This window comes from Labeo rohita, chromosome 21, assembly GCF_022985175.1.
Source record: "Labeo rohita strain BAU-BD-2019 chromosome 21, IGBB_LRoh.1.0, whole genome shotgun sequence".
NCBI classification, from domain to species: domain Eukaryota; kingdom Metazoa; phylum Chordata; class Actinopteri; order Cypriniformes; family Cyprinidae; genus Labeo; species Labeo rohita.
In genome coordinates this window covers 13,234,602-13,258,410 of record NC_066889.1, presented here as the reverse complement: position 1 = coordinate 13,258,410, position 23,809 = coordinate 13,234,602, and the positions used below count along the sequence as shown (strand labels likewise).

Genomic DNA, 23,809 nt, shown 5'->3' with positions numbered 1-23,809 from the left:
TGCTTTAGAAGCTTCCGTTCTAATTTATTGTAATTGCTTGAAAAAAAAAAAAAAAGAGGAACAAAGACTTTTAGATTTCTCCTTTTGTGTCCCATGGAGAAAAAAAAAACTCACTCAGGTTTGGAAAGACATAAGGATGAGTAAGTAAAGATTTTTAATTCAGATCTGTTCCCAGACATTGTTGCTGAACAAGCTCTCAAAACCCCCAAAAGCGAATGAGATATTTGTCGGAAATAAATACATTGTCTGGCAGTTAATTAAAACATATTTGGATATTTGCACAGAGCACACTGTTCTCAACAGTGAACAGAATGGTGCAGATCTCTGTTGCCTGCTAATTTGCATAGTGTTTATTGATCAGTTATATGATTGTGTTTGTTATTATATTTGGGAGAGATACTAGCAGATGGGTTTGTTTACAGTGCCAGATGGGTTTAAGACTTCTGTGTAATGCTCAATGAGTTGATCGGTCCATTGTGTGTAGGCGATAAATACGGCAATGTCATTCACTTGTACGAGAGGGACTGCTCTATCCAGAGGAGACACCAGAAGGTGGTGGAGATCGCACCGGCCACACAGCTGGACCCGCACCTCAGAGACAGACTCACTGCTGACTCCGTCAACCTCGCTCGACAGGTACAAGTGAAAACATCTGACAGATGGCAGCATTGGCTTTCCTCCAAAACCTATGCAGAGGCAGATTTACAAAAGTTTATGACTGGAAAAGAATGTATGGATAAACTACTGCTCAAACACTTGAGTTTCAAATGGATGCTAAAGGAAGTTAAACAGCATAAAATTACCACAGAATCTCACTGACTAGCATTTTTAAAGGGATAGTCCACCCAAAAATGAAAATTCTGTCATTCTTAATTACTCACTCTCAAACCCGTAAGACGTTCGTTCATCTTCGGAACACAAATTAAGATATTTTTGCATACACCCAGCGTAGACAGGAAATTTTTGGTTGAACCACTGTCGTCACGTGAACTATTTTAACAATGTCCTCACTACCTTTCTGGGCCTTGAACATATCAGTTGCATTGCTGTCTATTTAGGGTTGTGCCAGTGAGGATGCAGTAATTTAGAAAACAAAATTCTGTGACTAAATTTAGATCTATTTCAGTACCTGTTGATGCAGTACTTTGATGTAGACAGCAGGTGTCGCTGCTGTGCCATTGGATTGCTGACAACCATAATCAAACTTTCCCATTCATCCATTTCACTGCATCAACATATGCCAAGACCAAAAACATGGTCTGTTTTTGCTGCAGCATACAAGCTGTTAAAAAACAGTAACATCTGCCTTAAAAGAGTAACAAAGCTTCTATAGCAATCCATTACTGTTACTGATAACCAGTTTCCACTCTAACAACGACTTGTGCTGTAACCTCTTAGTGTTTTTCAGATGATATCCAGATGGGTCTTGACACTGATATCTGTTTATTACTACAGGACGTTTTTTCATATGTTGTTCATCTGGTTGACTCATGTCTGTATGCCAGCCTGAGCGAGCATATGGACCGCCTGCACTGGCATTTGGGGAGGTTTGAACCTCTCAGTTGTGATATTTTTATATTTTATCTGCTGGAGATGGTAAAAGTGGTGCTTTTTTATTTTGGCAGAGGTTACAAAAAAGTAGGGGTGGCTCTGAAGCTGCACAGCAACCCAAGCCAGTAGATCCTTTGATAAGCTCCTCCCCTCTTGGTTACTGTTGATAAATGACACAGACATTACTGAATTTCTCAAAGAAAACAATGTTTTTTAGCAATGATGAGGTGAAAATGGAATGGATATTACTCTTAAGTAGGCTAGAATGAATAAGGGCACTGCACAGAATTTTTATCTGCTAAAATTGTTAAATTACATTAAAATCTACCGAGACTGCAGATCAGAATTAAGGCAATGCTTAAAGCCTTTTTATAGCAAAAATCATCTTTTTAAAGGGATTACTGCTGATGAAATTAGTGTTAAGTGAAGAAAATGGTTCTAGAACATGCTCACCGGCACTACGAACTCCACTTTGACCTGAATCAATAAGTAAATGAATTAGCGTTAACTTAGTAAGGTTAATTTACCTCGGAGCAAATGGTGGTGTCCTTACCGATTATTACTTGCTCGTTTGGGAATGAAGGCTGACATATGACAGCATGCACCTGTCAGGGTTTATTTAATGATTCGGAAGAGGGGAAAATGCTGATTTTATCCTGTGTAGCTGATCTGGTAACAACATTTTAACAAATTTTTGCATAAATCGTGAAACATTCAGTTTAAAAGAACCAACACAGGACTTCAATGTAATTATGTTAAAGGGATAGTTCACTCAAAAATGACAACTCTGTCATTAATTACTCACCATTGTGTTGTTCCAAACTTGTAAGACCTTGGTTTATCTTTGGAACACAAATTAAGATATTTTTATTAAATTCAAGCACTTTCTAACTCTCCATAGACAGCAACGCAACTACCATGTTCTAGGCCCAGAAAGGTAGCAAGGACATTGTTAATATAGTTCATGTGACATCAGTGGTTCATCCATAATTTTAAAAATTTAAAGCCTTGATTGTGGTAGTTGCACTGCTGTCTATGGAGGGTCAGAAAACTCTCAGATTTCATCAGAAATATCTTAATTTGTGTTCCGAAGATGAACGAAGGTCTTATGGGTTTGGAACGACATGAGGATGAATAATTGACACAATTTAAATTTTTAGGTGAACTGTCCCTTTAAGAATAGATCAAAGGCTTGTCGGATAATATTGTAGGTGGCATCAGTTGCTAACTAATAATATTGATCATTAAATGTTTTTGAGATGGAAATCAAAATTTTTTCTTTTATAACACAAACTAGGGATGCACGATATTGGATTTTAACCGATATCCAATATGGCGATATTTTTTAACTTATTTTGGCCGATAGCGATGTCAATACTGATACCGTTATATTTCCTTTTGTTTGGAAACAGTCTCTCCTGTGTGGAAATATAAGCTAATTATTTTTTACATTTAGTTAGTTTTTAACAAGAACTTATTTGTTAGAAATAAATAAACAATAATAAAGTTATTTTTTAATGACAGTACATTGAAGCTTTGAAAATAACTATAAATAAACTATATATAAATTTCTATATAAAGTTTTTAATTTACAAGTGTCATGTTTGTGATTTAGTTTTTTTTTTCATGTTAGCTATAGCTTCTGACCTTTAAATCAAAACATATTCATGATTTTATGACATCAATTACTGCTTCATTAAATCAGAAACACAGTCTAAATGTTATTTGTTTATCTTATAGGGCTGACAGTTTAATGTGTTAATTAGTTATGAAAAAATAACGCAATTTAAAATATTTTAACAGTTAACGCACTGGCCCCACCATCAGACCTGTACGCCATTTTAATAATTAATTTCATATAGTTGACTGTTGACAAATTTTCTGCAGGACAACTCCATATATGCAGTTATACCTTAAAATTCAAGATATTAGTGCAAAAAAAAAAAATGCCATTGTATGTGTTTTGTCTCATATTTACATACATCACATATATCACACAGGCAGCAAGAGCAATATGACATGAGTGCTGATTTTGTCCTGATCTATTACAAGCTTAAATGTGATTTTGTACAGCAGTGCAGTAAATAGGGTTTAATGCAGGTTAAATGCAGCAATGAATCTAATCATTATTCAGGCATAACTTCGCTTTTAGAATAAGGCCACACTATTGAGGTGATCGCTATCACACCGTGAGCACATGTGAGTTATTCCTCTTATCAGCAAGACATATCGGCATAATTTTTCATATCGGTCCGATGCCGATATTTACATTTAAAGGAGAAGTTCACTTTCAAAACAAAGATTCACATATAGTGTACTCACCCCCTTGTCATCCAAGATGTTTGTGTCATTCTTTCTTCAGTTGTAAAGAAATTATGTTTTTTGAGGAAAACATTTCTGCATTTTTCTTCATATAATGGACTGATATGGTGCCCTGAGTTTGAACTTCCAAAATGCAGTTTAAATGCGGCTTCAAACGATCCCAAATGCGGTTGTAAATGATCCCAGCCGAGGAAGAAGGGTCTTATCTAGTGAAATGATCGGTTATTTTCATTTAAAAAATACAATTTAAATACTTCTTAATCTCAAACGCTCGTCTTGCCTTTCTCTCCCTGACTCAAGACAGTTAGGGTAACTCCAATCGTATTTTCTCCCTCAACTTCAAAAATCATTTCAAAATCATCCTACATCACTGTAGAAGTTCCAACCAAGTGTTTGCAATGTGAACATGCAAAAAAGGTCAAACAACCTTAACAAAAAAGGTTAAAACAGCGATATAGGGTGATTTTGAAGTTGAGGGAGAACATGAGATGCGAGTTTTTCGACATACCCTAACTGTCATGAATCGGAACAAAAACAGTCCAGGCAGAGTAAGACAAGACAAGCGTTTAAAATTAAAAAGTATATAAATTGTGTTATTTTTTTATTAAAATAACCAATTGTTATGCTAGACAAAACCCTTCTTTCTCGGCTGGGATTGTTTCTGCATTTGGGATCATTTGAAGCCGCATTTAAACTGCATTTTGAAAGTTCAAAATTGGGGCACCATATCAGTCCATTATATGGAGAAAAATGCTAAAATGTTTTCAAAAAACATAATTTCTTTACGACTGAAGAAATACAGACATGAACATCTTGGATGACAAAGGGGTGAGTACATTATATGTGAATCTTTGTTTTGGAAGTGGACTTCTCCTTTAAAGCCGTTATCTGCGATTCCGATATCGGTCCAGTAATATTGTGCATCCCTAACCTAAACTATGATGTAAATGCAAGTATAATTCTCAGTCTGATTTTTAGAAACACAGGCTGAAGCAAAAACTCAAGCCAAACTGACAGCTCACTCAAAATCAAAAGAGTGATATCTTGACAGGTGCTTTTTGCTGTGTCTTTGATCAAATGCCAGTGAGGAGACACATACATGTGCGATTTGCAGTCATTTTGGATAAAAATGTGTGGCAAATGCATAAATGGAAACTGGCTGTTGTCCTCTGTTGTGTTCTTCATCTTTAGTGTTATTGAATGTGCTGCTCCAGTGTGTTTATATTTGACTTTCTGAAGCGTTTTTGAGTGACAGTTGAGGGATGTATATGAAGAGAGAGCATTATTGACTGACTATTGACATATGACTGTGCCGATGATCTGACCTCATGAGAGAGAGTCGCTCTGAACTCAGAAAAGAGTTTACTAAAGCCTGCTTTTGAAGGGGAAAGATTAATTACTCTCAGACTGGGTGAAGATTGAACTGACTTCAATTCCAGTTCAAAAATTGCTTGAATTTGTTCAACTTTAGTGTTTCATCTTGTGTTTAATGCTTTTGCAATTTTAGTCATATTAAAGGGGGAGTTAACCCTACTCACCCTCATGTCATTTCCATATCTGTTGGTGTTAATGGGGTCCTATGTTGTTTTGGACCCAGAGTCATATGTGACATAAGGGTGAGTAAATGAACTTTTGAATGAATTATCCCTATAACAGCCAAGAGGAAGATGAAAAATGGAGTAAATTTCGAATTTGAACCAATATCCGTTTTAGGATCAAGGTTTAATGCACTAATTTTCACAAGGGGACCCAGAAGCCCACTTAGGTTTATCTGTTAACCCACTTCACACTAAATGTAGTTCATTTCATGGTTGGCAGCAGTTTTTTTGCAATTTCTGGTAACTTGTTTGTGTGAATGTGTGTAATCATGTCCACGCACAGATACGACACGTCCCTCTATGTGCGCAATTGCACGCCTGCCTTGCAGAGTTTGTCAGTCTGATGAATCACAAACATGACATTTCTTGTGTAGTTCTAATAAAGCTTCTGACTATTCATGAAAGATCTTACACATGGTAGATTTTTCCAAGTAATATTGGAGACATTTAAATTTTTAATACCTAGCAATTTTAGATATGGAGTTTCTGAGTAAACATGCATAAATTACATTTGGAGAGGCTGGAATCGACTGCCAAAGTAAAAAGATTCATTCAGTATGTTATCAGTGTAGAGTTGCTTTTGACGTCCCCTTCTGAATTGAACAGACACACGTACAGATAAAATACAGCGGGGGTCACCTGTCTTTCACCCCTTCTGGACTCTCTGCTGTGAGTTGTTTAGCGTTCTGGAGAATATGAATGCATTAGCATTTATGTGTGTGCGAGTGAGTGAGATATGGAGTATTGTCTGTGTGAGTATGTGTGTGTGTGTATATGAAGTGAGGGAACTTGGTGAAGGAGTAGAGCGAGAGAGATAAAGAGAGTGAGCGAGCTAAAATCTCTCCTCCATCTGTTCTATCATATGGACGAGGGAAATGGAGAAGATGGCCAGGCTTTCAGATTTCTCAGAGCAAGCATTAAAACCTCATTTGAGCTTTTGACATGTTCCCTTAGACGCTTGAAGCTCCCCTCAATCTCATTTCCTAGTGCTGAGTACAGCTTTTCTCTTAAGAGCAGTGGGATGTATTCCTTTGTTCTCTCACACTCCAGCTTTAATGTCAAAGGAAATTCTCCCTGGCTCATTTAATTTTTCTAATTCTTTTTTTGGAAGCTTGGTAGAAGTTTCACGTGATTCTGTAAGAACGAAATGGCCTGTCACCATCGTATTTAATCATTAGGATTGTATGTCACAGAAATGGAAATGTCATGTGTGATAATGTTTCCCGTTCTTCATATTGGAGCAAAACATGACTTGAACTGACCTTTAGCAGATGTTAAACACAGTTTCCAGCAGTAGCCGTAAGAATCGTTCCATGAGACGGGTGATTTTTCTGGTTTGGTATATTTTACTTAGACATTTGGTATCGTTTTAAACATTTAGTTGGACAAATAGTAAATGGCAAATTTTATAAGTTTAATCCTTTGTTATAATTTCATATAATCCTTTAAGAAAGGTAAAAGGTTTTATTGTAACAGGGTTGATGTTGTGACAGTACAATGCATTTTTTGGGAGAATTTAATAGTGATGAAGGACTGATGTTTTTCAAAATGTAACAGTGTTGATGGTAACAGGGTTGATTGTTGTGCCAGTTAGTTATGCTTAAGGTTTTGAAACTGCAAGGCATTTATTTGAAGAATTTAATACTGATATCTACAAATATATATTTGATAACAGAGTTGACCTGTTAACTTGTGCTCTACTCACTGACGAAATTATACATAAGATAAAATTTAAAAAAATTAATGTATTTCAATCAGTGAAGGTGAAAGGTGAAAGGACGGTGATGCTACTAAGAAAATTGTTTTTTTTTTTTTTTTGTTTTTTTTTTTTTTTTTTTTTAGAATTTACTTTAAAAGGGCAGAAATATTATAGTGACAGAGTTGACTTAAAAACACACCTTGTAAATATTACATTTTTTCTATGTATGTTCATGTTCATATTTTAGTTGACAATTTTAGGTCTTATTTCCATTTTAATATTTAATTATGTCTTTCAAAATGTAACAGAGTTGACGGTAACAGGGTTGATCGTTTTGCCAGTTTTGCTTAAAGTTTTGAAACTGCAAGGTATTTATTTGAAGAATTTAATACTGATGTCTACAAATATAAACTTGGTAACAGAGTTGACCTGTTAACTTGTGCTCTACTCACTGACAAAAGTATACATAAGATAAAATTCTAAAAATGAATGCATTTCAAACAGTGAAGGTTAATTTCCTAAAGGATGGTGATGCTATGAAGACATTTTTTGTTTATTTATTTATTTTTTTAAAGAATTTGTTACTTTAAAAGGGCAGAAATATTATAGTGACAGAGTTGACTTAAAAACACAACTTGTAAGTAATACTTTTTTTCTATGTATGTTTATGTTCGTATTTTAGTTGACAGTTTTAGGTCTTAGTACCGTTTTAATATTTATGTCTTTCGAAATGTAACAGAGTTGATCATTTTGCCAGTTATGCTCAAAGTTTTGAAACTGCAAGGCATTTATTTGACGAATTTAATACTGATGTCTACAAATATATACTTGGTAACAGCATTGACAAGTTAGCTTGTGCACTACTCACTGACAAAATTAAGCATAAAATATTATGTTTATAAAAATGAATGGACTTTAGTCAGTGAAGGTTACTTTCCTAAAGGACACTGATGCCATTAAGAAAATGTATTTATTTATTTATTTTTTTATTTATTATTATTTAAAAAAAAAAAAATTTGTTACTTTAAAAGGGAAGAGCTATTATAGTGACAGGGTTGACAGAGGAACGCTACTTTTAAATAATACTTTTTTTCTTTGTATGTTTTATGTTTTAGACAATTTTAGGTTTTATTTTAGGTATTATTCAAAATGTAACAGAGTTGATCGTAACACTGTTGATTGTTTTGTCAGTTAGTTATGCTTATAGTTTTGAAACTACAAGCCATTTATTTGAAGAACCTAATACTGATGTCTACAAATGTATACTTGGTAACAGAGCTGAAATGTAAAGAGGGTGTCCTAATTACAAACATGGAAAAAAAATCCATACAGTTATACAATTAAGTAAACTTTAATTAGTGTAGTTTATTTTTCAATAATACAATAAGTCTTTTTAATAATACATTGTCATCTAAAATAAAAAAATAGAGATAATAAACACATAATGTTAGGTTTTATTTCCATTGTAATATATAATTAACCCTATCTCTAGGTAAAACAAGAAGTTGAAATACAAAATAGACTAAATTACATTTATTTATATAATTTATATGTACATATAACAGAAAACATCTGTTTGTAGGATGACTCAACTACATGCTACAGAGTAAAGGGAAGACACTGCAGGCAAAAACACTGTTTTTTCAGGCACCTGTTCTCAAGTTTGAGATTTTGGGCTTTTTTGGTTTTTCATAAAGTGTTTTTTTCAGACTAATGGAAAGAAAACATCCAAAAGACCTTGTTAAGTGTTTCTTTTATAGCACATTATCTATTTGTGTCAATAGATTTCAATTACAATCCATATTTTTAAAGGCCGATTTCTCAAAATAAATGTTTTCTTCTACACTGAGCCATAAATCTCCACTTCAGTAGCACTTAGACACACCAGACTTTACATTTTTATTCCTGTCTATATCCTGAAGGTTTTTACAGAGGGATTTGTTCATATATAGTTTGATTGAAGTTATATAACATTTTATTCCCCCCAAAAACTGTAAAAATATATTTTTTCTGTCTGTTCTAAGTATTTTCTGAATTATGGAGTAACAAAATAAGATACCCAAAATTCCCTCTGTAAAAACATTTGATAATATGTAAAAAAAATTAAACAAGAATTCTGAAACTGACTTCATCCAGTGTTTAGATTTTTGTATTAGAAATGTATGCAAATTAGCGTACATTATTTATTTCATTAAAGGAGAACTCCACTTCCAGAACAACAATTTACAAATAATTTACTCACCCCCTTATCATCCAAGATATTCATGTCTTTCTGTCTTAAGTCATAAAGAAATTATGGTTTTTGAGGAAAACATTTTAGGATTTTTCTGCATATAATGGACTTTATTGGTGCCCCGAATTTGAACTTCCAAAATGTAGTTAAAATGCAGCTTTAAAGGGCTCTAAACGATCCCAACCGAGGAAGAAGGGTCTTATCTAGAGAAATGATCAGTCATTGTTTTCGAAAAATAAAAATTTGTATACTTTTTAAGCACAAAAGCTTGTGTAGCACAGGCTCTGGGATGCACGTCCATGGGTCGTTCTTGAATGATTCGTTAATTTTGAACGAATATAATGTGACTCGGGAAGAACGAGTCGTCTTGGGGAGTGATTTGTTCAGTCGTGCATGCGCAACATCCTATTAGGTTCTGTACTGGAATTAGTTCACCTGCTTCGAGTCTTCAGGTTTTTCGAGTCATCCGTTCATCTTATGGGGCTGTCACGTGATGCTGATTTTGCTAAAATGAACGAAATGACTCAAAAAGACTCGTTCATTTTGCTGAACGAGTCAGAGCCGCTAAAATGATCTGAATTTCCCATCACTACTACACATCATGTCTTCAAATCACCACAAGTTCATCGTCTGTGTACTCTGGCTCAAAAAGGTAGAGTATGGCAAAAAAACTCCATCTTATTTTCTCCTACAACTTCAGAATCGTCCAAAATCGGTGTACCTTTTTGTTTGTAAACAGCGTTTGACTTACTTGCACTTTCTTAGTCTTTACGCATTCGCTTTGTAAACACTGGGCCTGTAGTTCCACCTACATTCCACATGACCTTTCGACATTATTCAGTAGTTTGTGAACGCGCATCCCAGAGCCTGTGCTACACAAGCTTTTGTGCCTAAAAGAATAAAAAAAATTTTTTCCGAAAAAAATGACAGATCGTTTCACTAGATAAGACACTTCTTCCTCGACAGGGATTGTCCTTTGAAGCTGCATTTAAACTACATTTCGAAAAAATGCTTGAAGTCCATTATATGAAAAAATCATAAATTTTCTTCATAATTTCTTCACGACTGAAGACAGAAAGACATGAACATCTTGGATGAGTTCTCCTTTAAATAATGTCTCATTTGCATATTTAAACCTACAAACTTGTAATACAAAAAAATGTTTGCAATTATCAGTGTAATCAATCAGCTGGGTAAGTAAGGTGATAACTATTTGGTTTTTTCCCCCGCTATTCACCTGCAGTGTCTCGCTTAAAAGATACCTCATCCATGTCCTTGCTAATAAAAAGAGACGATGTGGCCGTGTTCACTCTGACCTTCAGAGCTATCGCCATTTCATGCTCAGTTTTTTTTGTTGTCCTGTGCTGGGTGTCTTGTCTTTTTGTTTGTGTCTGTTCTCCGAGGGCTCGACGCAATGTTTTCCTGCACAGATTTCTCCCAGTAGTTTTCTCCTTTTGTCGTTCAGTTGACCCCATGACGGGCAGCCTGCAATTTGTCCTTTTTGTCGGAGCCCTGTTAAACGAATAACAGTGTTGTCATGGAGGAAGTAATATGTGAGAAGACTCTCTCCACCAATTATTTTACACACATTTTATTGACCGTGTTCTTCTTGTGGTGCTGCTTATGTTGTTGTGGTCATTATTACAGCTTTATCAGCATGAGGAATTAAATGGTATTAACATGACAGAAACATCTCCCCTGTTTTAACGTCTTTTTTCTTTTTTGTTTTATGGCAGCTGTTGCCATGGAGACAGCTGCTCTACCCACAGTGCCTGAAGCACAGGTTGGGGATCACAGCCTTGATGTGGTTTCAGACCCACACTCAACTCTCACTCTTATAAACCCCGTTTGCATGCGTTTGAGGCACACTAAGGTTGATTGTGAACGTAAAGCATCTTCGCAGCTAATCATCAGCAAAAGATGAGGGTATTTACATAACGCTGTTTAACTTCAGTGATTGCATAAGTCGTTCTTCTGTCTTCTCTGCTTGTCAGAATCTTGTTTTCTCACTCTTACGTCTGTCATGCAAGGATGTAACTGAATCTACAAGAAATTTGAAAGTGTAAAGGAATAGTTCAGTCAAATATCAGTTACACATCCTCTCGTCTTTTATATTATTCAAAGTGTTAGGCAAAATTTCTGAGCTGCAACAAAATTGGATGGGGAAAAGAAATGGTTTACATAAAATTGCAAATTTTTGTCGATTTTCATACCAACCTGTATTTTCATTTTTATTTAAAACAAAGAACAGACAAGATTTTAAGATGAATGTCAAGGCTTCTGTTTTGAATACAAGGAAAATGCATTTGACACTATGATATGAAAAGTGATTTAGACTGTGAAACTCAAAAAAGAGCTGCTAAAGTAGTTCATGTGACTGAAACGACCCATATTCCAAGTCTTATAATGTCATATTTCTTTGAATAAGAAGCAGACCAAAGTTTTTCTTTTATTTCCCGACAATGTTCCCTTTCACACCTCCTAAAAATGTTTGCACCACAACACTGGTGCGAAATGGCATCAGTTTTTTTCTTGTCGTGTGACAAATATGAATACAAATACAAAAGTGTGAGTTTGATGGCTACACCAGAGGAGACGTTATTAGTAAACAATGACACATTTTTCAGACTGTTCCTCACACAAAGCTATCAAATGACTTCAGAAGACTTCACTATAACCACGCAAGTGGTAAGCGCTGCTTTTATGAAATTTTTATGCTGCTTTTTTGTCCTCTTTGGAGCTTGACAGTGTAAATGTCTTTGTTTAAGAGAAGTTTTGCCTAAAATCTGTCTTCATGTTGGATGATTCAAAATAATATAGGGCTAGAATGACATTTGGGTTTAGTAACGTGATGTTTTTTTATGTTATGTGTACATACATTTGTATAAAAAAAAGTTATCAACATTACTTGGGATAAATATTTGATTAAAAAAAAATTAATGTACTTTAAAATGTAATTTATTCCTGTAATGACAAAACAATGTTTTCGGGATACAGTTTTATGCAAAAGTTTGGGAACCCCTTGCAGAATCTGTGAAAATGTGAATAATTTTAACAAAATAAGAGAGATAATACAAAATGCATGTTATTTTTTTATTTAGTACTGTCCTGAGTAAGATATTTTAAATGTGAAAGATGTTTACATATTGTGCACAAGATAGCTGGAATTATTAAAATAATTCCTATAAAAAGTTTGGGAACCTATGGTTCTTAATACTGTGTGTGGTTACCTGGATGATCTATGACTGTTTTTTGTTTTGTGATAGTTGTTCAGGAGTCCTTAGTTTGTTCTGAACAGTTAAACGAAGCACTGTTCTTCAGAAAAATCCTCCAGTTCCTTCAGATTCTTTAGTTTTCCAGAATCTTTTGCATATTTGAACCCTTTCCAGCAGTGTTTGGTTTTGAGATCCATCTCTTCACACTGACGACAACTGAGGGACTCACACACAACTATTAAAAAAGGTTTAAACATTCACTGATGCTCCAGAAGGAAACACGATGCAAAAAGAACCAGGGGTGAAAACTTATTGAATTTGAAGGTCAATGTAAATTGTGTTTGTCTTTTAGGAAATATGCAAGTATCTTCTGTTGCTTCCGAAGGGCAGTACGAAATGGAAAAAAAAGATATTTCAGCAAAATAAGAAAAATTTAGACGTCTTCGTCCTGTTCAAAAGTTTTTTCTGATCTCCCTAAAGCTTTGCATGCTTGTTTAAAACCTGTCGCATGTGCTCACCAGGTTTTGTGAAGTTTTGAGTTTTCATTTAGGCTTTATAGGCTTTTGAGTATATTTGGACAGGTTCCTTTTCTAAACAACGACCATGTTATAGCTTCCCAAAGAGTAAATTTAAAAAAAAAAGTTATAATTATTGTCCTAGAGAGTCCAGAGAATTGCACTGCATTTTTTTTTTTCCAGATACCTGGAAACCTGGGACTAGTTTGGAAAAGTAGTTTTTTTTTTTTTTTTACATTACCTCAATCCTTTAACAAACAGTTTGACAGCAGTGGTTCTAGAGGCAAAGATTTTCAGAATGAGGAGGTCTATCGTATGATATGAATTTCATGTGTGTGTGTGAAATACCGTGCAATATACAATCATTTACACCCTTGAAAAAATGTAATAATGCCCCCCCAGTGGCCAATTTCTTTAAAATTTCTCACAGACCTTTAGGGCTGTGAGTCAAGCAGGTCCACCGAGTTTCATTCCGGTCGACCTCCATTAAGCTTGTCTAATAGGTGTTTTTTGAGATGCGCTAATGTGAAGACTGTGCGTACTGGTTTTCATGTCGATAGGACAAATGGTTGCATAGTTATGGCCGTTTTTATGTTTCTTTCCCTCTTATAGCGCCACCAAGTGGCCAAGTTCTGCAACTGTTTTTCATGTGATCGTAGATTCAGCTCTTACATACGTGTTAGGAGTTTGGTAAAGATATCTCATTCCGTTCAAAAGTTTTAGTAAAGACAGCCCTGTCCCTTTCTAACGTTTGGCGCAGTTTTTTTAAACGGAGGGCCGAAAGTCCAAGGTTTTTTGATAATTATTAATATGCACTCTCCAGAGAATCTTCCTGCACTGGTTTGGTTCTGATCCGAAAATTTTGCCGGACAAATTCGGCGTGAGCCAAGGATTCCAACGACGTAAGACACTTGAGTCTGTTATGATTTCACATTTTTGAGCGCTGTAGCATCCCCATCAGGCTGATTGGGGCGAGACTTGGTAACATTATAGCTGGTGAGAGTACTACTATCCCTTCAAGTTTCAAGTCTATGCAACTTAGGGTTTGTTCTGCCTGATCAGTTTTATGTGGAGATTCTTGGCTATTCAGTAGCATTTCAGCATACTGCTTAGACAACTTGCAAAATAGTAAAACCAACATGATAAAAAATCGTGATTAAAATTTTGATTTTGTGATGTATTTTGATATCGCCCACCCCTAATTAAAGGTGTAGGGAAGATATAGGATATGTATATTGGAAATTATATCTGATTGGTGCATTGGGGTAAAAACTGTTTTAGAAAGTCCATTTCCAGAACAAAAATTGACAGATAATGTACTCACCCCTTGTCATCGAAGATGTTCATGTCTTTCTTTCTTCAGCCGTAAAGAAATTTTTTTGAGGGGAAACATTTCAGGATTTTTCTCCATATAATGGACTGATGTGGTGCCCCGATTTTGAACTTCTAAAAAGCAGTTTAAATGCGGCTTCAAACGATCTCAGCCGAGGAAGAAGGGTCTCATCTAATGAAACGATTGGTTATTTTCATAAAACTTATACAATTTCTATACATTTTAATGTCAAATGCTCATCTTGTCTCGCTCTGCCTAAACAGTTTTTGTTCCGGTTCATGACATTTAGGGTATGTCGAAAAATTCCCATCTCATTTTCTCCCTCAACTTCAAAATCGTCCTATATCACGGTTTTTTTTTTTTTTTTTTTTTTTTTTGTTAAGGGTGTTTGATCTTCTTTGCATGTTTACTTTGCAAAGACTTGGTCGGTACTTCTGCAATGGTGTAGAATGATTTTTAAATGATTTTTGAAGTTGAGGGAGAAAATACGATTGGAGTTTTTCAACATACCCTAACTGTCTTGAGCTAGAATACACAGAGTTCAAGGAGAGCAAGGCAAGACAAGCGTTTGAGATTAAAAAGTATTTAAATTGTATTTTTTTCAATGATAATAACCAATCATTTCGCTAGATAAGACCCTTCTTCGGCGGGGATCGTTTGAAGCCGCGTTTAAACTGCATTTTGGAAGTTCAAAATCAGGGCACCATATCAGTCCATTATATGGAGAAAAATCCTGAAAAGTTTCCCTCAGAAAAGATAATTTCTTCACGGCTGAAGATAGAAAGACGTGAACATCTTGGATGACAAGGGGGTGAGTACATTGTCTGAAATGTTTTGTTCTGGAAGTGGACTTCTCTTTCAATTATACTTTATACACTGCTATTGATAAATTCATAATAATTGACCACTAATTTGAATTATTACTGAGACGGTTCTCCTTGAATGGTGGTCACATCTCTGCTTTCAAGCTCCTTCTCTGTTTCTCTCTCTTTCTGTCAATCATAATTCAATACACTGACTCTTAGATGAAAACCAACCCAAAAACCCTCCCTCTTTGACCTCCCCTGTCTTTTGTCATAGACTGTCGGCAGACCCTGTTTATGCTATAGATGTTGTGAAGTAATTAGAAATTGTATCAAGCTGTGAAACTCATAATTACTCATCTCTCTCCCTCCTTCGTTCTCACCCTCTTTAGTCCTCTCGGTGGAATGCCATCTGTCCTCCTCTCTTGCTCTCCATCTTTTCTCCTCTCATTTTACCCATTTAATTACCTGTCTCTACCTTGCTTCTCGTGGGCACCGCGTGCCGTCTTGTTTTGTTTCATCTCTTTCATTGCGACGGTCTAATAGTTTTAATCTGCTCACTGTATTTCAGCACGTGTGTGTGAGAGAAAGTGCTAAGAATGATTGATGTTCTCGAGTGTAAGTGTACGGTCTTCATGTCTTCTCGCGGTCTCGCAGGGCTTGCAAGATTTTTGAGCGGGTGTGAGTATGAATATCAGCCAGGAATTTGAAGGGTTGGTTGTTTGATCTCAGTGTGTGTTGGCAGCCAGTTATCAAGGATGCTTTACTCTCCAAACACTACACGTCCGTGTGTGTGAGAGAGGCGTTGTGTATCCAAACGTGTTACGTTAGGAAATTTGGCAGCTGCGACAGGCCTAAGGACGAATTGGATTGCACTTCTGCGAAATTTGGGGACGGGATTATGGAACCCCTATTGGGCTTTATGTGGTGTGTGTGTCAAGACGTGGCCTAGTAAGAGGCAACCTGCTGTCTTGCTGCCTTTCCAATAATCCTTCCTTACCACAATGTACCATAGTTTCTACAAAAATATACCATAGTTACTATTATTGCTGAAAGAATACAATTGCCACAATTGTCATTATTTATCATATTTCAGAAAATGTATGAAAACACATTTTAAAAGAAGGTTTCTCCTGAAAAAAAAGAAAAAAAAAAAAATATATATATATATATATGTGTATATATATATATATATATATATATATATATATATACTATTATACAGTACTAAATGAAAAAATGAAATGAAAGACTGATATTTAGGCAAAATAAGTAAAATGTACACATCTCCATTCTGTTCATAAGTTTTCACCCCTAGGAAAACTTTTTGGATTTTGCCTTGTACCTGTGGTGGTTTAGAAGAAAGTTTGATTACCATTGAAAATATTTTTAGGGGTCACACTTTAAAGATTATTTGCTGTGACACTAGGTCGTCACACTATGTGCCAAATAAAAATTCAGGGTTTTTTTGTCGTACTATGTTTGATTTCGTTTTTCATTAGGATGTAAATTGTGCCTGTGGAGCTCTAAAAAGGTTGTAATACTCATAGCTCAATCTGTGCCATCTCTTCCCTCAGGTCGGTTATGAGAACGCAGGCACAGTGGAGTTCCTGGTGGATAAACACGGTAAACATTACTTCATCGAGGTCAACTCCCGACTGCAGGTGGAGCACACGGTTACGGAGGAGATTACAGAGTGAGTGTCTCTCTGTCTCTGAACAGTACAAATATGTCAGTAATGTTGCAGTGTATCATTGAATGTATTCAATATATGTTGATTTATGATGATATATGTACAGGGGTGGATATAATTTTTTCAGCCTGTTTTCTTAAAGGTGCAGTATGAGATCTTGGAAAATGCTAACTTTAGCCTGATAGGACTAAAAGCAAACGTCCCACCCTCCCTGCAAATCGCTGTCTAAAGCCACGCCCCCGATTGCATGAACACAAACAGACTAGACGAACAGAGACAACATTACTACAATACATTGTAACACCGAGTTGAAATGTTCAACAGCCCGGATAGGAAAACCATCCAGAAGAGGAAAGCCTCACACGTCGACACACCCATCCACATACATGGGGATTGTGCAAGGAAAAATGTACACAAGCATGCATCCAACTCAGGTCACAAGCAGAAAGGAAATAGATTAAATAAAGAGAGACAGATGTGGGCAGAGCAAGTCATCTCTTCACCTTTCCACAATGTACAGACACCCGTTATGCACATGCGCAGTTGTCAGTCTGCCACAAAACTATTGTAAATGCTCTACTTGCTGTTACAACATCATATGTCATTAACACTTTATAGTACAGTTAGTAAAAATATTACAATACCAGGAAGGAAGATCAGGTTGTTGATGTTTGCCTGCCATTCTCGCTCTGTCTGCACAGTGTACGTGAGCACGCTGATGACGTATGCTCTCTGCGCAAACAGAGTGCGCAGAGTTATGCAAATACATATGTTGACAGGCAGGTAGGACAGCCTATCGTAATGTTCGGACCGAACATTTTGATTGGACGAACATTTCTTGGTCCTACTTCCACAGAATGTATAAATACACATAAATATATTTAGACCACTTCACTTAATGATTGCTATCGGAATGTGAAGAGACTTTCAACCAGCATAACAAAAAATGTTTCTGAAGACAATCACCTTTTGCTCCTTTAAGAGAACCTGGAGATTAATAATAGTGATGATAATATTATTGCACTTTATTTATTTATTTATTTTTTAAATAAAATAAACACAATAATACATAAATAAAGTGTGATAATACTGTATTTTAAAATAAAAAGGAAATATTAAAAAGACAATTTTATAGTAAACTTTAAAAAAATGCTAGTATTTTCTTTTTTCCTTTATTTAAATATTTATTTTATTATATCTCTTATTTTGTAGACTTAATCCATTAACTGTCACTGTCACTGTTACTTTATATTACAAATAAATCCTAATCTAATCATGACAAACTATACATCGTTGGAAAGGTCTAAGACTCCTAAGTAGATATTTTACCATATTTTTGTGTCACAAATTATGTAGGAAACGTAATAGATCAATATATGTCAAGAGTGCAACTTAAAAAATCTACATCATAACATGAGTTCTGACCTTTGTCACAAAAGACTTTCTTCGTTGCCTTTTTCCCAATAACACTTTAGAAATCTTAAGAAATTATGTATCATTTCAAAACTTAAAATCTCAAAATTCATCCTTTAGAAAGGCATTTTAAAATCAGACATTGCATTACCATGGAAAATGTACATCAAAATCTTATTACAAAATGTTTTCATTCATGAATTATAAAAAATCAAGTCTGGATAGTGCATTTTTATGTCTGTGTTCAAAATTGAGAGTGACAGTTAAAAGGTTAAAGAGCAGGATATATGGGTTTTGTAAAAATATTACAAAAATATTACTAACAAGCGTCTACGAACCGCAACCTGTACTCATGATTAATATGTTATGTGTACATTTTCAAGTGCTCAAAATAGCAAGTTGTTTGTGCTAATATGTGAGATATACCTAGTGCAGCTTTAGGTTTCCAGGTAAACCACGATATTACTGTCTTACTAAAAATAGTTCTGATAATTCGCTGTGTACCCACTATTTCCTAAGAATGTGTCAATTAATGTAGATTCGTTGTTCTAATTACTTAGTTTAATAATAAAAAACTGTGTTGTTTCATCAGTTAGTCACATTTACACTCGGCTAGTGTATCCACCGTAATTGTTTTGTCAAGTGTTTACAGTTTAGCAGCTGAACTTGTGCTGTGGGCACAATTCGCTTGCATAAGTGGCCAGGGTTGCCAGGTTTTCAAAACAAAACCTGCCCAATTGCTACTCAAAACTAACCCTAAACTAGCCCAATCACGTTACGAAGGGGGGTCCCCATTAAAAAAACGCATTCCAGGTTGTAAAATACACAATTGTTGGGGTTTCCCTCACATTCTAGGGGCTAAATTGGGGTTGCTTCAGTATTTCAATATTTGACCACTGACTATAGTCATTCAACATTACTGTATAATTGAGCTATTGATTTTAACATTTATTAGACTTAAAAAAAAATAACAGCTTCTAATTTAAGTGATCTTAATAAAATGTTCACGTAAACCTTTATAATAATGTTATATTTACCTGTGTCCTTCAGCAAGTAGGAAATTGAATAACAAAATTGATCAAACACTAAATTCTAAATTTAATATAGATGGATCATTAAAGAGAAGGTCATATGGTATTTTAAAGTGTCCTAATCATGTGTTGAGTCCCCTACAACAGGTTTAAATGCATTTAAGGTCAGAAAACATTGCAATTTTCTCAGAATATACATTTAATATTAGAGTCATTTCTCAATGATTTTGAAACGATTCGTTCCAAGCAAGTTCAGATAATGCCATAAATGCCATAAAATACATTTTGTTTAAAGGAGAAGTTCACTTCAAGAAGAAAGAAGTTATGTTTCTTGAGGAAAAAATTCAGGATTTTTCTCCATATAATGGACTTTAATGGTGCCCCCAAGTTTGAACCAAAATGCAGACTCTAAATGATCCCAGCCGAGGAAAAAGGGTCTTATCTAGTACAACGATCGGTCGTTTTCGAAACAAATTGACAATTTATATACTTTTTAACCTCAAACGCTCGTCTAAGTCTGCTAAACTCCCATCTCTCCCAGTTTCAACTACGTCCTACGTTGCTGCAGAAGTACTGACCCAGTGTTTACAAAGTGAACATGCAAAGAAAATCAAATGCCCTTTACAAAAAAAAAAAAGGTAAAACAGCGATGTAGGGCGATTTTGACGTTGAAGAAGAATTACACAGAATACGCATGCGCATCACAGAGACAAGACAAGACAAGCCTTTGATGTTAAAAGATATATACGTTCTCATTTTGTTTCGAAAATGACCGTTCGTGATAGTTTTGCTAGATAAGAACCTTCTTCCTTGGCTGGGATCGTTTAGAGCCATTTGAAGCTGCATTTAAACTGCATTTTGGAAGTTCAAACTTGGGGGCACCATTGAAGTCCGTTATATGGAGAAAAATGTTTTCCTCAAGAAACACAATTTCTTATTGACTGAAGAAAGAAAGAGGGGGTGAGTAAATTGTCTGTAAATTTTTGTTCTGGAAGTGGACTTCTCCTTTAATGCTTACGCAAGCAAATCATGCCCACAGCTAGTTTAGCTGCTAAACTGTAAACACTTAAAGGGGTCATCGGATGCAAAGTTACATTTACATGTTGTTTGAACATTAATGTGTGTTGGCAGTGTATGTACACATCTACCCTATAATGATGAAAATCCATGCAGTGGTTTTTAGTTAATCTGTAAAAATAATATCCCCTTTTTCAAATCAAGCCAAGATGTAAACGATAGTTGATTGACATGAGCGTCTTACCTCAGACCCGCCTTACATCAGCTGTAACAGTCCGACCTCCATTGTTTCGATGCCGGAGCAGGGATGCAAGTTAGACAAGAATATCTCCGACTGAGTGATTGGGGTGTGTTGAAGATGCAGTGGATTATGTTTGTTTGTGAAGGGAACACGCCTCCATGTTCGTGCGAATCAGCTTCACCTACAGCAGAAGTGAGTATATGGGTTTTTTATGAGTCTCTGCAATCACCTTTCCTAATAACGTACTAGTTAGCAAGTTTTGCATCTAAACACGCTAAATGCAGCTAAAGTAAACAATCTCTCAGAGCACAGCTCTCACTCCACAGAGAGAAGAGAGGGGCGGGGCGAGCAGAGCTCATTTGCATTGAAAGGAACAATCCATCAGAATGGGTTGATTTTTGCAAAGCTCATTTTGACAAGGTAAAAAGGGTGTTGTTTTTATAAGGACGTGATGTGTGCCCAAGTATGGTGACCCATGGTGACCCATTTACACTACCATTGAGAATTTTTAACCAAAGTATATTATAGACTTTTCATTAAAACCCCTAAAGCATCCGATGACTGATGAAACAATACAGTTTGTAAACCAATATATGTGTATTGTAATGTCTGAAGAACGACAGACAAAAGACGCACCGTGTCTTAACTTTTAATCAGGACACAGAACAGCTGTATCACAGGCGCACCAGCCTTACTAACTCGCTCGTCTCTCTCTGCAAGTGCTTTTACTCCCTGCATTAACCCTATAAATGCCGGTGTAGCAATGATTATAAAGTCTGTGCACTACACTACATTCTTTATTATTAAACCAAGTAATTAGAATGACGTCAGTCTGCATTTAATCTACAAATTTTTAGGAAATAGTGGGTTCACAGCAAATTATCAGAACTATTTCAGTAAGACCGTAATATAGTGCTTTTCCTGGAAACCTAAAGCTGTGCTAGGTATACATCACACATTAACACAAACTACTTTGAGCACTCAATTGAAAATGTACAAATAACATATGAATCGTACTTACAGGTTGTGGTTCGGAGACGCTTGTTAGTCCAAATAAAGAAGATTAGAAGCCATAGCAGCGGGGTTATTAGGTTATTTGGCTATATATATTTATATATTAATGTTGTTGTTTTTTTTTTTTTTAATGCAAAACCGAGTGTTTATCAAATGCATAATGATTCCGTTTTTGACCACCTGACTGTCTGACATTTAGATTTTGAGAAGATATGCTTTTTCCGCAAAATAATGACTCAGCTAAATATTCGTTGACATTTATAAAGACATTTTGTGTGGCCAAATGCAATTAAACTTGCATAACTGTGGGGCGATGTTCAGCAGCCCCATAACACTAATTAACACTCAAAATTTGTATTGTACTCCGGCTGTTAAAATGTCAGTGTCGAAAAAAACATGATAATAAGTGCAAGACATCATCATCTTAGACCCTTTGAAACCTGTAAGATTCTCAGTGGGCTTGTATCTGAAAGGCATCCTTCCTCATTTTAGTAAAAAGCTCACATAGAAGTGTGCCTTGGAGAGGAGGGAAGTGGTTTGTTGATGATTTTTTTTTTTTTTTTTTTCATCCCGGAGGCAAAAGACACGCAGAAGGAGAGTGAAATGTGCTAGTTTAAATATGGAGGTTTGGGAAAGGTGATTCTTCTAACACATGATAGCAACACATTTTTTTTTTTATATACGGATTGAATTAATATTGAGTTGATAAAAGATAAAAGTTCAAAGGATTAAATAATTTTAAGTTTGTACACATGCACGCTTGTATACGTGAATACACATGATTCTGACCTTTCTGGACAATTTTCCTTCTTTTCTGCTCGTTCCGAATTTGTGGAGCGTGACTGCCTGTGCAGACGTACCAGGGCTCCATTCATTATAAATGTCCATCTTGTCGCATGAAATTGAAGCTGTCAGCTTGCAATTGGCATCGCGTGGCAACCCAGCTGTGAGCGAGAGGCCTTGGAAGCGCATATGACTGTAATGAACTTGATTTCCAGCTCTCTAGCCAGCAGTGGGGCTTGTATGCCAAGACCTTCACCAGCAGCCACCTTCTGTTCCTCATACTGAGTCACTCTACACCCCACCTGCTCTGCTAACTCACAGGTTTTAACGCTGGTCCGGGATCAAGTCTTCATACTGACTTATCTGAAACTTGACCAGTCTGATCAAACCATGTGCAGTCCGTGTCCAGTCTGATCAGACCATCAGTTTTTTTCCCTCGCAATTGCGAAATTATATCTCAGACTTCTGACTGAATTTTTGAGATATAAACTCTCAGTTGCGAGTTGTAAAGTGAGAATTGCGAAATATAAACTCACAATTGCGAGTAATAAAGTCAGAATTGCGAGATGTACAGACTCACAGTTACGAGAACCAAAGTCAGAATTGTGAGAAAAAGTTTTTATCTTGGAATTCTGACTTTTTTCTTGGAATTGCAAGTTTATATCTCAGGAATTCTGACTTTTTTCTCAAAAATTCGAGTTTATATCTTGGAATTCTGACTTTTTTCACATATTTGTGAGGATATATCTTGGATTTTTGACTTCTTCTTGCAATTGCGAGTTTATATTTTGGAATTTAGACTTTTTTCCCCTCACAATTGCAAGTTTATATCTCAGAATTCTGACTTTTTTCTCACAATTGCTAGTTATATCTCAGAATTCTGACTTTTTCTCACAATTCCGAGTTTATATCTTGGATTTCTGACTTTTTCTCACAATTGCGAGTTTATATCTTGGAAATCTGACTTTTTTCTCATATTTGCGAGTTTTTATCTTGGAATTCTGACTTTTTTCCCCCCACATTTGCGAGTTTTCCCCCCACTTTTTTTCTTGGAATTGCGAGTTTACATACTGGAATTCTGACTTTTTTCTCACAATTGCATGTTTATATCTAGGAATTCTGACTTTTTCCCCCCACATTTGCGAGTTTTTATCTTGGAATTCTGACTTTCCCCCCCCCACTTTTGCAAGTTTTCCCCCCACTTTTTTCCTGGAATTGCAAGTTTATCTCGGAATTTTGACTTTTTTTCTCTAATTATATCTCAGAATTCTGACTTTTTTCTCATATTTGCGATATTTTGAAATTCTGACTTTTTTTTCCCCTCACATTTGCGAGTTTTCCCCCCACT

General features: G+C 35.7%; 1 protein-coding gene across 1 annotated transcript in view; it reads left to right on the top strand.

Moving 5' to 3' along the window:
- Nucleotides 1-23,809, top strand: part of pcxa (pyruvate carboxylase a) — a 180,000-nt gene that overhangs the window by 18,294 nt on the left and 137,897 nt on the right. Inside the window, exons 7-8 of the mRNA XM_051094056.1 lie at nt 485-636; nt 16,847-16,965. Of these exons, the coding sequence (XP_050950013.1) occupies nt 485-636; nt 16,847-16,965 (271 nt within the window). The remainder of the gene's footprint in view (nt 1-484; nt 637-16,846; nt 16,966-23,809) is intronic.